This window comes from Pyrgilauda ruficollis, unplaced genomic scaffold, assembly GCF_017590135.1.
Source record: "Pyrgilauda ruficollis isolate IOZ18807 unplaced genomic scaffold, ASM1759013v1 scaffold76, whole genome shotgun sequence".
In the NCBI taxonomy this organism is placed as follows: Eukaryota; Metazoa; Chordata; class Aves; order Passeriformes; family Passeridae; genus Pyrgilauda; species Pyrgilauda ruficollis.
In genome coordinates, this window is record NW_024529488.1 from 2247369 (window position 1) to 2263364 (window position 15996).

General features: G+C 44.1%; 2 protein-coding genes across 3 annotated transcripts in view; one reads left to right on the forward strand and one right to left on the reverse strand.

Annotated features, from left to right (window-relative positions):
• Positions 1-13691, forward strand: TSTD2 (thiosulfate sulfurtransferase like domain containing 2). Its single transcript, XM_041486377.1, has 9 exons — positions 1-145; positions 238-560; positions 1435-1543; positions 3191-3316; positions 5206-5311; positions 6615-6733; positions 7355-7513; positions 8416-8554; positions 9914-13691. Exons 1-9 carry the CDS (start codon positions 44-46, stop codon positions 10171-10173), a joined length of 1443 nt encoding a protein of 480 aa, XP_041342311.1. The 5' UTR covers positions 1-43; the 3' UTR covers positions 10174-13691.
• Positions 13242-15996, reverse strand: part of TMOD1 (tropomodulin 1) — a 26817-nt gene continuing 24062 nt past the window's right edge. For both annotated transcript variants that reach the window (XM_041486379.1, XM_041486378.1), the window contains exon 10: positions 13242-14795. In XM_041486379.1, coding sequence (XP_041342313.1) covers positions 14731-14795 — 65 coding nt within the window. In that variant the 3' untranslated portion in view covers positions 13242-14730. The remainder of the gene's footprint in view (positions 14796-15996) is intronic.

A 15996-nucleotide genomic window follows, 5' to 3' on the forward strand; every position in this document is an offset into this window, starting at 1 on the left:
AGGGGGAGGAGGAGAGCGGGCGCTTCCCGGCGGAGAGGCGGAGATGGTGCCGGGCGAGGCGGCGCCGCCCGGGCCGGGCTCGCCGCGGGGCAGCGCCGAGGGGGCCGCGGCGGGCAGGAAGCAGCGCGCGGCCGCCCGCAGGAAGGTGGGTCGGGGCCGGGCCGGTCGGGGCCGCGCCGGGCCTGGGCCGGACGGTGCGGTAACCTCGGTAACGCGGACGCTTGCGCTGCGTTCCAGGCCTTTTCCCTGTTCGTCAAAGCCAAGGAGGTGCCGGCCGCGTCGCGGTGTCCCGGCGGCGGAGAGGGCGTGCGGTGGCGGTGCTGCCGGCAGGCGTTCGAGGAGCTGCCCGGCATCCACAGGCACGTGGCTCTGCACCACTCCGGAGACGTCGGGCGGCAGGCGGGGCTCGGAGCGGGGCCGGCTGAGGCCGCAGGCAGCCCCGCGGGCGGCCCGGCGCCGGCGGGCAGCGCGGCCCGGCCGAGCGGGCGCGCCTGCAGCAGCCCGGAGATCTCCTGGGCGCTCCCGGACACAAGCCACGTCAGCCGTGATGATCTGACAAGGTAAGGGAGCCCCTCGCCGCCCTGAAGCTCCAGGAGTGCGGTATTCGGCTTTGGTCGTCTGCCGGTAGTACTGCTTATGATAATCAGTCAAGCGACACTTCTAAGGTACAGGAGGAGTCTTCCTCAATATCTGGATCTTCAGATTCTTTTGGTATCCTTTATATAAAGAGTTAGATCCCGTGCAGTTTTTAATGGGGGATTGAGCTATCTGAGCTATATCATCCTGTACTGTTAAAGCAGGCCTGTATGGGTGTTGTTTGACAGCTTGGGTCTGTAAGGAAGGACCGCAGCAGAGAAGGGCAGAACAGCAGGATATGCTCTGCACGGGTTCCTTTCTGCTGTTCGTTCAGGTTCCTGAAGGGCTCATTTAGGTATGAGGAAGGTTCACAAGAACATTTTGGACTGTGACAGAGTTCAGCTTGTGCTGCACAGAATGTGGGAACACGCAGTCTCACAAAAAAACGTTGTCTTTTTAAATTTAGACAGCGCGAGTGCTTGAGTTTTCAAGTGCTGTTTTGGCAAAGCAAGCATTTAATGGCTTGGTTGTGTGCACAAAAGTCAGCAATTCTTGTGTTCTGTGTGTGGAGAGAGCATATGGTAGGCCACTGGCAGTGAGAGTACAAAGTTCACTTTATTACTAGACCCAAGAATTAGAAGTGTGGGAGATTCTTTTGGTTAATATTCCTTCTGTTTGAAATAAATCAAACCCAGTAGTGCTAATCCCTCCAAAGTTTGTTTGAGGGTTTTTTTTTCCCCTCTACACATCTACCAAAAGAAAACTGTCTGCTTTTTGAATGGTTACTGCTAATAGTATAATTTTGTTCTTTCTTAACGTTATTTTTCTGTTTGCTTACCTTTGCCATGCTGTGGGCAGCCAGGTGGGAGATGTACTTCTCTATTACTGTTACTGTGAGGTGAGGGATCCGGAGAAGCTCTGTGCTTGGCAAAAGGCTTTATGTCAGCATCTGCATCTCACTGGCAAGGTAAGGCTTGAAGCAATGGTTCTATTCTTAAGGAAGAAGCCCCACATCTTTATTTAGTGCAGGATGATGGGTTATACGGAGAACCAGGTGTGTTTTGCACCAGAAGGTGCTAGTCTGTTGTGATCCCGTTAAGAGGGGCACTCAGACTTGGTAAGGTATCTTTTAGAATTCTGCTTAAGAGCTATCACAATAAAGAAAAAAAAATACAGATAATCTGAAATCCCTTTTGATACAGGGAGCCCTGGGCTGTGTGGCATTGAGTGAGCCTCACAGGCAGCACACAGTACAGACCCTGTCCTTGCAAGGGCTACCCCATTTCCATCAGTTTTACACATGGAGATAGAAAGATGAGTTTTTTTATCACTCCTGCCATCAACCAGAAAGAGTATTCACATGACAAATTCGTGGTGCTTTTTTCTATGAAGGCAAGGAGATGAAAGTGGCTTAATCGCTGGTGTCAGCAGGGAGCTGCACGCAGGTGTCCCAGTTAGCATTAGCAGGCTGGGTGTATCCTGTGGCTGAAGGGCACTACAGCACAGTGCAGCCTGAGGGCCAAGCTGCAGGGATAGCATGTCTGGGCCTGCTCCACTCACTGGTCACCTGTATCCTCCCTCCTGCTGCACAGTGGGCTCCCAGTCAGAGTGGCTACACCAAGCTGTAAACCATACTGTTGGGAATTAGGTGAGAGCAGCCAACACTTTAGACCACACCATAATGTTCTCAGCAGTTCTCTTTCCTGCACAGTCTGTTCCCTTCATTCCTGGCTGGCTAGACCAATGATGTGAGTTGCTTGTGTAGCTGGCCTCTGGATGCTGTGGGAGAAGATGAATTTTAGCCTCACAAAGCTGATATTCCTAGGCTGTCTGTGGAGAGAAGGAGGGCAATGTGGAGCAGGAGGCTCCTTTTGTCTGTGACTTGTCTTCCCAAGTAGCTTCTTGCTCTCTGCCAGTAGTGCATCAGCACAGGTCTGGAGGTGAAGTGTCATCATGGATTCACTTCTTTTTCTGCTCAGCTCTCTTGCCTGGTAGTTGGTGTTTTGTTCAAGTTTCTTTTCTTTTTTTTTTTTTTTCCATCTCATCTCCAAGACAGATACCGCATTTACCTTCCCAATCAGTTGGTTTTTTCCTTGCTTTTAATATTCAGACTTTCCCCCTTCCCCCCACCCTCACTTCAGAGTTCATTTGTCAGTGCTGGAGATAAAATGACTCATCCCAAAATTTAATATTAGATACAATGTTATGCATATTCACATTTTCTTTTTTAGCTGTGTGAGTCGTGCAGCACAAGCCTATTGTTCTTTCTGAGGCAACTTCCAATGGGAATTCTAATGCTGACTGCAGGATTTGCAGACAGCAATTTCTCTGTTTATACAGCATTTGTCTGTTTATTGAATGGACTTCTCTGTCCTGATGTGATTCTTTTAAAAAGGTTGAGAAGTGATTACTGGATTGTTGAGGGCTTTTTTCCTGTTTATTGTCTTTATCTTCAATTCCAGTCTAACCATATTTTCCTTCCTTATTCAGTAGTCTCTTTTCTGAGCATACTCCTGTGCCTGCCCTTTGTCACCCAGTCATATTTTGCTGATTTCACTCTGATCTCTTTTGTTGTGACTAAGGCTCAGCCCCAGCTTCTCCTCTTGCCTTCTAGGTACGAGTTGCTTCAGAAGGGATTAATGGGACAGTTGGTGGAAGCAAAGTAGCTACCAGTCTCTACATTAAAGTTATGCTTTCCCAGCCTCTGTTCAAAAACATTTTGTGTCAAGAGGATTTCAAGGTATGAAAAAATAATTTTTACATAGACATTGTTAATGCGGGTAATTTCATTTTCAAGAAATAAGTAGATTCCTTCTTGACAGTATTACTTCTGCTGTAGCAATTCTGCTCCCCCACCACTTACCTGAGTCGGTGGATCTTAACCATACCAAAAATCTTTGCTGGTTTTTACCAGAATTGGGAGTTTCCATAGGCAGTGTTAGCAGCTGCTACAAATTTTGGCAGCTATGGGTGCGGCTGCAAAGCCCCCCAGTACAGGTGAGTGAGGGAATGTGCCTAAGCCCCAGCATTCTGCAACAAGCATTTACTCCAGAGTGGGCAGGCATCACGACATACACTTAGCCCAGCCAAATGTTTGCACACTGTCCTCTTCATCCTGCTTTGACTGGAAGCAATACTACTGCAGGTTTTGGTGTCCGTATAGGTGCAGTGTCAGTTCCATGGATTGGATATCTTCCAGAGAAAACACACAGGGACTGTCAAGAGGTTTCTCCTACTCCACTTAGTGCCTGGCTGGAGTATACGTACTGATTGCTGTCCTCAGATGATGAGGGCAGCAGTGGCTGGTGCACTGTACGGCATTTTGGTAGGCTTTGGCTGCCAGCCGCTGTAGGTTCTGGTTTCTCTGCAAGGAAGGAAAGCTGCTGCTTAAGCAGCAGCTCTTCTCCACACAGTTTTAATTGCAGGGAGTTCTATTGTCTTTTCATAAGCAACTAGATCAAAGGAGTTAGTGAAACTTGCGAAACTCAAATTCCATGCTGAGCTGCAATGATGATTCAGTCTTGGCTTTAAAAGTGTCTGTTATGCTTGGCTGAATTTCAAGAGGAGTTGTGTTAGTTACAGTCATATGTAGATACAAAAAAAAAAAAACAGGGATGGAATTTTACCCCAACCTTGGCAAAACCTTCAACCTTGCATGATCTCTCTGGGCACCAGTGTTCAGGCATTAGTGGAATATACTGTTTGCTGTCTCACAGTTCCTCCTGAATGTTGTATGCCCAAGCGAGTGAGGCTTTCAGGTTGCTGTGCTGTGAAGACATGGGATAGAGGAGAGAGATCCGTGCTTGGAGCTATAAACATGCCCAGTGGCCACTACAGTTGCTGCAGACTGATTTCCGTAATAGCTGGAACACTGCTGCACAGCACTGCACTTTTCTTTGAGTGTTTATTTATTTGATGATGCCTAAGCCATGTGTGAGGCTCAGCCCTGCAGAAATTCTCGATCCCTATAGCCTGCAATGGTGGCGCCTACCAACAAAGGGCTTACCAGGACTTCTGAAGGGGAAATCCCACGCTTGAGTTTGAGAGGAGAGGGAGGTGCCAGCCTGCACTGTTTACAGATCTTGTGTCTGGCTGACGTCCCATACGTCTCTGTCACATGCATGAACACTGCAGTTGCCATCACACGCGTCATGACTGGTGGCACAGCTGTGCTTGTGTCCGGTGCCAGAGGGATGAGGAGAACTGCAGGGTCTGCAGAGAGAGCTGCAGGGCCTGCATGTGGCAACACGATCCATTACTGGAAGACATTATTTAACATTCCTGTCACGATCAGCATGCTTTTGTAGGGGCCTCAACTTTCTCACGATAAGTGCTAGTAACGTGTTGCTGATTAAGATTTGGTCTACATCCCTGCACTTCCAACCAAATGCTGTCTGTCTCACGTGCAGTCATTGGGCCTAAGACACCTGTCTTCCAGGTCATGTTAGGGGTCCACTGCCTAAACTTCAGGATTTAGAGCGTGGATTTCAGCAGGAAAGACATTTCTTTCCCTCAGCCACAAAGATATTTTCATATTCTAATGATCTGTAGAATTAAAGTGAGTGAGTAATTTACATTTTGACACCAGGCAAATTTTGGTGAATTGTTTTTTTATATTTGATTTCCTAGAGCAGTGCAGGAGGAGCTCATTGTTTCCCAGACCTTCGAGTTGGAGTATTCAAAGAAATTGTACCTATGGGCATTGATCCAGAGATAGTGTCTTATAAGGAAACTGGTAAGTTTATGTAATGAAAAATAAAGTTTCTCACCCAAGTGAGAGATGAGTGACAAGTAAAATCCTTCATCAAAAATACTTCCCTTTGCACACTCATCAGGATACAGGAGAAATAGATACAGAAATTGGTATCTTAATGATAGTCAAAAGCTACTGGTGCAGAGAATTTGCTGGCCTAGATTTTGGCAGCCAAGTGTATAGCTGCCTCAGAAAACTTCATGTTTTGTGGGAGTGTTCAGATGACATGGAGCAGTTACCTTGTTGTGGGGTACAGGCTGCTACAACTCGTTTTGGCACCAACAGCCATGCTCCTGCCTTTTGCACTGAGCAGATCCAAGTTCTGCGTGAGCTCCATCTGACTGCATTTGTTTTGTGCTAACTGTAGCTGCTTAGTGTGGATTACGCCTGATAAGGTGTTCCTGGCTGTGGATTTGCTTTAAGGATGCTTACATAGGTGGTAAGCAGGAGCACAGCAAATAGCAATTAACAGAGCAGCTTTGGGCTTTTTTTTCCACCAAGAGGTTTTGTTGGTGCTGAATTTCTACAGCATCTTTTTGTGAATTTGGAAGATAATTATTTTTTGTTCCCTTTTTTTTTTTTTTAATTTGTGGGCTGTATGTTTGCCTATTTTTTTCCTTTTTTGCCCCTTTTCCTCCTCTTTTGCAGCATTTTATGGAGATGGTTCCTATTACTCTGGCAGGTTGCTTATAGGGGTATTTTTTAATAAAGTAAAGGATTTTGCTGGTGGAGCTTTTTAGTTTTTCAGTAGATTAAGAATCCTAAGCCCTGAAAATTGAGAAACTTCATGTAAATTGAAGTTGTACTGAATACATGTTTAAGGAAATTCTGTATTGTTATCAAGAAGAGTTTAATTTAAAAAATTGTATTTCTGCACCTCCAAGTATAATGACATATGAGCAAAGAGAAGTGGCACATGTCACTCCCTCTTCTGCAGCTGAAAGAGTAGCCAGGGAGATGCAAGAAGAGATCACAGAGATAAGTAGCTGTCTGCTGCTTCTTCCGTTGTATGGAAGAGTGTTGTGTTTTCTTCTATTTGCTGGTAGAAAGCCAAACGTGGATAAACTTGGCTGATTGAGTTGGGATGAAAAGTCTGAGAATAATCAAAAGTTTTGCTTGGAAATCTGAGGAGAATCTGGATCACTGATCTAATTTATGACATTGTTTCATCATTCTGCTTCTCACTTCTCTTCCCCCCCCCCTTTTTTTTCTCTCCTTTTTTTTTTTTTTCTTTTTTTTCTTTTTTTTTTTTTTTTTTCCCCTTGTTTGTTTTGTTTTGTTAAAGGAATCCATTTATCCCCTCAGGAATTTCATAGAGAAGTAGAACAGTATTTATCTCAGGCCACTCAAGGACAAAGCGATACCATCTTGCTGGACTGTAGGAACTTCTATGAAAGTAAAATAGTAAGTGCTGCTTGCCTGCTTTTTTACAGGTGCTGGGGTGAAGTATTTACGATTGTGAGGGTGTAACCTTACTGTTAGAAGGGATTACATACTCCAGATTGACTATAATGTGTACAGAGTGCAGTTTAGTAATGAATATTAGACACAAGCAGTAAAGGACCTGCCCAGCAAATCAGGATGGAGCCTGTCTGGCCAAGTGCTTATACAGTGTGGGGCAGAAAGAAAACCAAGAGGTCCGTACAACATGAGCATGACTGTTTGAAGTAGCATAATTTGTAGGGATGTTTTTTAGGAATTTTTGTCTTATCCCATCTGTCAAAAAGAAAGGGGCATCCTGCTGTCACAACCACCACCCCTCATGCACTGTTGTGGTTTGTCCTCTTTCTGACAGTTTGGCTTAGCTCTCTCTTCTTTCATTGAGGAGACTTGGTGTGTCCAGAATCCTCCTACAGATTTTAACATATGTTTTGATGCATAAATGCAGCTGAGGAGCTGCCTAAAACAGCTGCAGTGAGCTGAATATTCCAGCCCAAGGGTTTGTTACTTCCTCTGGTTTGAGGCACAGACCTCACCAGTAGCAGTGCTTGTAACCAGTTGCATGGTCATGTGTTGTAATTGCAGGGACATTTCCAGGGCTGTCTGGCTCCAGATATCAGGAAGTTCAGCTATTTTCCAATCTACGTAGATGAAAACCTGGAGCTTTTTAAAGACAAGCGTGTCCTAATGTACTGCACAGGAGGGATTCGTTGTGAAAGAGGCTCTGCTTACCTCAGGAGCAAGGTAAGATGTCATTCTGAGGGCACAAGTGTCAGGGCGTTGAGGCTGCTTTAAGGGCACCTGTCTTTTGTCTTGCTGGTGAATTGTTACTGTGCACAAACTGCTGAATGCTCCGGTGGGGAGACAGTTCTGACATGTGCTTGTCTCACGCTGACTGTCAAGGACCTGGATAGTTGAGTGTGGCTCAGTATGACCTGCGTGGACTAGTGTCACAGCAGTGAAAATAATTACATAACCCATTTCCTGAGAAGAGATATGTGTAGGACTGTTTTAGGAGGGCTTGAAAATACTCTGCAGTGTTTCCACAGACCATCTAGGTTATGCTCTGTGGTTATTACTGCACTGCTTGAGCATCTCACAGTGGTGAAAATTAGCCAGTCAGTGCTTTTCCCAGAACTAGATCCAGCACATTGTATTGTTCTAATTGTGTTCTGAAATTTCCATCCCACTCTTCTCCTGGATCCTTCTCTCAAGGATCAAGGGAACAGAACACAAAGGTTCTCCATAGATTTAAACCTTGTGGTTCTTTTTTCTGCTGCATCAGTGTGAACCCTGCAAAATTCTGCTTCTACTAACTGTTAACTAAATAAATACTGAATAACAAGCAGCAGTTCATGGAGACTCAAAAGCAGCAGACCTTCCTCAGGTGAGGAGGTTTCTAGCACCCTTAGTGTAACATTAAATGAAGAGTTGGGTTCATTCCAACAAGCCAGCATTGTGGAGTTGCCCAGTACTCCCTGGTGGCACTGCCTAGAGCTGTGGCTGCACATGCTGCCATCTGATGGTCGCTGAGAGGCTGCTGCTTTTCACTGACCCCTGGCACTTACAGCATTTGCTTTGGGAACTCTGGCACACCACCTCTGATGTGGTCTCCTTCAGTTTTTCTGCTAATATGCTTTAAACAGGCAGTGTGCAGAGAGGTTTACCAGCTAAAAGGTGGAATTCACAAGTACCTAGAAGAGTTTCCAGATGGATTCTACAGGGGGAAGCTGTTTGTATTTGATGATCGTTACGCCATTTGTTCCAATGAAGATATCATCTCAGGTAGGACTAGATAATGTAAGTGCAGAAGGCTGGGAAGCTATTGCAGTTATTTCAAGAGGTGTGCAGGACAGGGACAGCCAAACTGGCCTGTGTAGTTCTTCCTCATACTTGGTTTGATCTCATAGTGCAGTCACTTCTCGTGATGACTGTCAACACTATATGTAAACATGTGCATGTGCTTTACATGTGCTTTAACATGTCAAACAGAAATGAGAGGGAAGGGGGTCACTAACAAGAGTTCACTAAAACAGGAGCTGTAGGAGGAAGTATCCCCTGCAGATCAGCTCTGTTATGAGCCCTCTGCACCTATGGAGACATATGTCCAGCACTACACCTGTTGTTACCACCTGGTTCCCACAGTGCTGAGTAGACTGTGGCTGGCCAAGTGGCCAAAGCCTTAAATAGTTCTCCTGCTACCAGCAGTCCTCTGCTTCAGCAGTCTCACAGAATATCAACAAAGACTTCCAGATATTGGGAGAGTAGTGGCACTATGCTCTACAGCAATTTATTATTTTCATGCTTAAGAAATTCTATATCCCATGGAATTTCAGTGGCCTCTAGTCGTAGGGGTTGAGAACATTGCCTGATCTTCTGGCTGGGATTGCTCTTCAATTACTGCTATGACGTAATCTCTTATTTTGCTATCAGTTGCTAGATACAAGTAGCTGGAATTTGGCTCTAGCCCTTCTTTTGAGGAAGCAATGCTGTTTTTTTGCTGAGTTGATAACTTCTTGAGCATAACCTCCCCTTCCTCCTCTGCATTTACTCTATACCTCTTGAAGGAGCCCAACTTGGTATGGAAACAGAACACACTCTGGATACATCACAGCCATCCCTACAGAAGTTTCAAGGGGGAGTGCTGTGATATGCACCTTCTTGGTACAGCTAAAACTGGGCTGTAGCTTCCAGTTAAAGAGTTAAACCCCATAATGTTCTGGAAGGACTCTACCAGGACTGCAAATGGCACCCTGTCTGCACAAGCCATTGTTTGTAGATGGAAGAAGTTCCATGGTATCCCCCTCCTCAGCAGGTGACATTCCTGCATACTGGCTTAGTTGCCACCTGCATGTCTTTCTTCTTCTCTTGTCAGTAAGAATCTCTGTATCTGTCTATTCAGAACTAGAGAAAGCACTAGTGAACTACTCTTCTCTTTTCCAGAGGGAAAACTGTCTTTAAGTATGTCAAAAAAGATGTTCTAAATTGAACTAGATTCTAGAAGATCAAGCTAAACAGGAACTAAAAACCTGCAGTAGCCACTTAAATGAGAGCTGGCAGCCCCATGGTGCCTTGGCAAGCCCTCTGCAAGGGAGCAGCCAGAGCAGTATGGGTGTTAACTTTTTCTTTTCCTCCTCCCTCCAGCATGCCGATACTGTGGGGTGCTGTGGGACCAATATAAACTTTGTTCCAGTCAGCACTGCCGGCAGCTTGTCCTGACATGTCCAAGTTGTTGCAACAAAGGTCTTACAGCTTGCTGTCCTGTTTGTCAAGAGAAGGAGCTCAAGGTGACTTCAAGGGCTTCAGGACAGATACTTAAGGAGGAATGTGAATGTACAAGGAGACGGCCAAGGGTACCAATTGAACATGTCTCATCAAGGATGCTGGACACAGGAAAAGATTAAGCTGTTTCATTGGTTAATCTGACATGTGCTCATGTAAAGGGCTTCTGTAACCAGATCTCTATCTGTTAATCAGTTAGGTTTGGAAATTATGAAAATGTGTCGGCTTGGAAAGTCTTGTTCATATGCTGCCTTTAAACATAGAATATGCCCTGAAAACCATCCATTACTTGCCTGTAAATTACCAGAGTGCCCGATTCATCACTAGCACTACAGGATTCCTCTCTCTGGGTGCAGTCTTGTAGTGTGGCCTTTATCATGGGGATTTTGGAGCAGAGTATCTGCAGTGTGACAGAGCTGCTCACAATTCAAAAGAAACTGAAGGAATTCAAGAACAATTCCATTTTTTTCTTCCTGCATGGAGATCAACCTTTCTGACCTCTCCAAGGATCATGCATCTGCTTCAATAGCTTGTAGTAAGGTGTGCAAACAGCAGATTTATCAGTTTGGTGTGGGTATGTGACCAGATTAGATCCTGAAGATATATTCCACATGCATGCCATCAACCTGCATCTCTTGCTTTATAGCAGTGAGAAGCAAGGCGATGTTACCTGAAATTACTGGCTTAACTCCTGTAAAACTGGCTGAAAGCAGCATAAGGAACTGGAGCAAAGGCCCAGAGACACTGTTTGCCTAGCCATACTTGTGTGACATGTAGGATGAACAGCAAACCCAATCTTCTCTCCAGTGCTCAGTCTCCCTGGGAACTGTTTTTTCTCCTCAGCTTGTCAGTGTATGAAATAGGCAGGGCTCAGCTCTGCTTGCACTAAGAAAAACTAACAGCTTGAACCGTGTTAAAACAAGCACACAAAGAGGGGAGCACAGAGACTTGTCAAAATACCAGCATCATGGCACTGAAAGTGATGCATGTGTGCATAAATATCAGCAACAGCTATGAGGAGACGTCAAGATCCTTTATCCAGGTTAAATAATTCAAGTTCTGGGAAGCATTTGTGCTTTTTAAACATGAGTTGAGTTTTTTAAAAACTGAAGATGTTTATGCAATTTCCAGCACTTGTTAGTGGAGGGATTGTCTTTCAAGGGATCTACAGCAAATGAGCTTAAAATACTGCTCCACGTGCTGTATTGTGTACCTGATGCTGTAGAATGTACAGAAAGGATTTATTAATAGCGCGGAAGATGTGTCTTGACTGAAAAATGTCTTTGAAATTTACTGTCATTCTGGGAACTAAACAGTAAGTCATTAGGATATCAGTCACTAGGTTTGGGGTTTTTTACTGGCAAATGCTTTTAAACGCAAGAAAATAGTTTCTTAAGTTTCTGCAGTTGCTTAATGACAGGGCCATGTTATTTTCATATAGATTGTACCTTTCTCCCATGGTGCTATTAATTCAGCAAGGCCTCACTGTTAGCTTGACTAGCAAATTAAATACCTGGGCATTGGTTCCATTAAAGCCATGACAAACATTTCTTCTTGCTTCCAGTATTGCTACTATGAAATCAATGGTTCACCAGCTGTCCTCACAACAATTCCATTAAGAAGGCAAAACCCTTGAGCTTAGGAGTGTTTCCTTTGGGAATCTTTCTAGGATAGTATTTAATAGTAAATCTGTGAACAACCCACCCTTGAGAAGAAATTAGAAAATTCCCATCAGTAGACACCTTAAGCAGGAGTCTGAGCAGTGCCAGTGTCTCCCTGGCTTCCCAGTCCCTGCTGGCCTGTTAACCTCTGTGGTTTTGAGGACTGGAGTATTTGTGAAGAAACACGCAAGTTCTACTTGCAAGTCTGGTCTAAAGCACTGATGGGGAGTGCCCCATGATCTTCCTGTGTTAGGCTAAAAAGAACACAATTTTGTAATTCAGTCTATCAGCAGGTCTGGAACACTGTAATCAATTTGTAATGCTGTTTCTGTATCACTTATCAGTACAGGATGGCAACAGCTTTATTTTAGATGTAAATTTTCTGAAACATCTATGATAAATAACCTTTAGTGCTTCCATTATAATTTTTTAAGTACTGCACAAATACACTTCACAAAGTATGGTGGAAGTGCTTAATTCTGCAGAGATAAACACTGAAAGTAGCTAGTCTGCCACATGGTAGACCTGGCTACAAGGTACAATTCTGAGAGCTCCTCACAGCTGGAGATTCTACCTCAAAGGCAGAGGGGAGCCATGAGGCCTCTCCTGGTCCTTGCTGCAATAATGTAAGGGAGGAGAAGGATTTGAGATGTACAGATGGAGTCCCAAAAAGCCATGTTCTCTCTGCTGCAGGGAGCAGAGAAGGGGATAAGAGACCGTTTTAGCCTGTTTCTTGCAAGTTAGCCCATAAAGGGCTCTCTGTCCTATTTTCTGGGTTTGTTTTGTCAGATTAATACAAATAAGGACTTGCCATGTGAAAAGCTATGTGGTGGCATCCAGGCATCTCAGTGGTAATGCCTGAGAGAAGGCACATGTGCTCCAGGAGAGGGAAGAATTTTCAGCAGGATGGGCTGCAGTCACCAGATGGCTTTTTCTCCCTTTTCCCAGGGAGCTGCTGGGCCAGATTTGCAAACAGGGATACATTTGCTCCTAAGTATCACCATTTTGTAGCTCCATTGCTGCGCAGCTTATAGCCTTCCACCACACAGCCTGATGCCTCAGCACTGCCTGTCTCTGCTGCACCACCCTCAGCTGTCAGATGCATCCTGCAGCAAAACAGCTCTGTGAGGATCAGCCAGGGAACCTGGGATGATCCTGACAGCTTCATATACCTTTGGGCTGCAAGGTTAATGTGGATGCTGCTACAGTGAAACACAGGACAAAGTTCTTATCTTTTTTTTTTGTTAAGGGCTGTAGTAGTATGCTTGTGGTAGTGCTCCCTGGTCTGCAGATGCATCTCCGTGCTTGTCTGTGCTTCTTAGTACCACCAGGTCTTTCCAAGATAAGAGTCATTTACCTTCTGAAACCAAGGGAAGAGCTGAGCCTGTGTCATGCAAATCTGAGTAGATGGCTCAGCTGAAAGTGAGCCATCAGAGCTCTAATTTGATGATTCAGTTGGTCATTTCAAAGTCTTCACAGTGCACATAGAACGAAGTACTTTTTAAAGTCTGCCAGTTTTTTCACTTTAATATGTTTTCAAGTATTTTTATTCCACATTCATTTTCTCATACAGAACTTGCACAGTGGAGGAAACAAGCTATGGTGAAGCATTTTATAAGACACCATGGGCACATTTATTAAGATTTGGAGAGCAACAAGCACATTGCTGAATAGTGTTCTCTGCTTCGCTGGTCAGAGCTAAATCATCAGCAGTGTTTGTTCACAAGCTCTGGAGAACTCTCTGGGACTTTTGCCAGAATATATGTAAAAAGCTGAAAAACTTCACTCTCTAACAGACATTTAGAGGTAGACTTCTAGCAAGAGAGAACATTTTCTAGGATGTGTCATCTGCCCAAGATTAAGGTTTCAGAACAGCAATGCTTTTTCCATGGAGACTTCTTACTGAGCAGGATCCCACCCACATTAACAGTGGGAGTTTTGGATGTGCTGGGTCCAGTCTACTGCAGGTCTGGGAGATCCACAAGCCTGTGGGGAATTCCTCCCAGGCTGGATGTTGAGTGTACACTGACAAAAAGCTGTGAGATCATACGTAGTGTAAGTTCAGATTTGGGGTATTTCACTTCACAGCTTTAGGGCACAACATTTATTCTTGCATTTTTGTGGACATAAGGGACAGCAGTAATTCCTAGCGGAACAAAATTTAGTTAATGGACATGGTCATCTAGACAAAACAGCAAAGGGAGAGAATTTGACCTGTCCGCAGTGAATATCTGGACAAACACTTTTAACACTAGGAAACTGAAGGAGTGGGGAGTAGAAGAGAAGGTTCTCATTTGCCGATTAGTTTGGCCATCTCTGGGGGTTAGGGTTTGCATCACACCTCTAAGAATGACTGCTTCCTTCACATGTGCATGGGATTGAAGGATATTCACCCATCTAAACCACTTGATTTTTGAGACTCTGTTTTATATTTGGTGGCCTTAAATTTCGTTTAATCGGGAGTGGAGATCAATTTTTTGTAAGAAACACTGGGATGCATTTGACACAACATCTCAAATGATTCAGCAAATGTTGGCAAAAAATTGTAACTCACAATTCTTGAAACTAGCCATGTTATCAGATGTTAGAAGTGCTTGTTAAGTGCTAGTTACTCCTCTGTAGTTACTTGAGATCAACTTTGAAAAATAAAGTATTTTTTTAATACTTCTATAATTTGTGTGAAACAATTGTATCTTTCATTCATGCATACCACATCCTAACTATGAAACACCGTGCAGGAATTTTATAGAAAAATTAATCCCCTTTAACGCTGGATTGTACTCTAAACTGAGGTTGCATAAAATTGACACGTTGGCTTGAATAGTTTCCAGCTCTACAGAAAACATCAACAGTCCTACTGGATAAAATCTTGATACAAACTACAGCCACTATTTCATTTCAACTGTTAGTGCATAAAACAGAACAGAGGCACCACAAATACTCTGTCAAGGCACTTAATTGCCTTTAGATTTCCACAGTGTAGCACAGATCACTGGGAATGACCTCCGTAGTCAGGAACTACACTCCAGTTCTGCACTTGGGAAAAATAGGCCCATTCACCTCTGCAAGTCTTCTCTTCCTCACTGAAAAAGAAGAGAAAGAGGAGTCAGTCATGGCAACGGGATCATGTGCATGGCAGGCTTGCCTTAACAGCTGTAGAAAGGAGCTGAAAGATGTACTTTCTGCCAGGAAAGAAACAGGATGGCATCAGCTTCTGAATTCCTGCCTTAAGCAGCAGGCACAGCCTTACACAGTAAAATCAAGGAAGAGGAGGTTTTTCTCCATATGCATTTTTAAGGCCAGCAACTACTTTCAGCCTTAACTCCCTTATTTTGTAGTTAATTATATTTCACAGTTTGTCTTTGTAATTGGACTTCAGCCAGTTCATCATCTGACTGATGGAGAGACAGCAGGAAACAGATGCTACAGTTTTTCCTTTGCTAGTTTTTCAAATTAAAAATCTGCCTTTTCAATTAAAAAAAAAAATTAAAAATCTCTTCTTATCCTAAGCCATTGGGCTCCAGTCCTCTGATCATGGTTAACATGGCCAAAACAGTCTCATATCTAGTCTTAAAAGTTGATTTATACATCTTGGCACCTACACACATGACTTTCCAAGAAAGGTGTGGGAAAAAAAAGCCAGAACAAAAATGTATAAAGAGAATGCAGAAGTTAGCTGATGAAGATGAACATAAAGCCTTCCAAGTTGGTTCACACAGAACATCTTAGGGAATAGAAGGTAAGGGACCAAAACCATGTTCTGGTAGCATCTGATAGGCAAGAACACTGGAGAGGAGCACAAGCAGAGAGCTATTGCTGACAGGGAGCAAAATAAAGGGTTTTTTTACTTATACATTGTCCAGGTGTACAGCTGAGATGCTATTGCCAGAGACCATCAGACCGATGAATATGAGCTGCAAACAAGAACCAAATCAGACAAAAAATACAGATCTTAGTGGCCAAGGAGGCAAAATACACAACTCTTAGGTGGAAGGCAAGTTGTGAATTCGTTCTCTTAACAGCAGGAACAATCAAAATAGTAGATTGTAAATGTTTGAAATGATTACTTTGCATGCCAGGTGCTGCAGAGTCATTAAAAATCATGCTCTGTTCCAAAGGACAGAAAATAGCAAGCCTTTCCCAGCACAGTGCTCAAGTGACCAGGTACTGAGTATTTTGTGTGATCCTTGAAGAACTGGTACATAGCTTGGCTGTGCTTCCTAGGAGCAGAGTACCGGCAGAAGCAAGATCGATTTTTTTCCTTTTGTTTTTAAAACACAACAA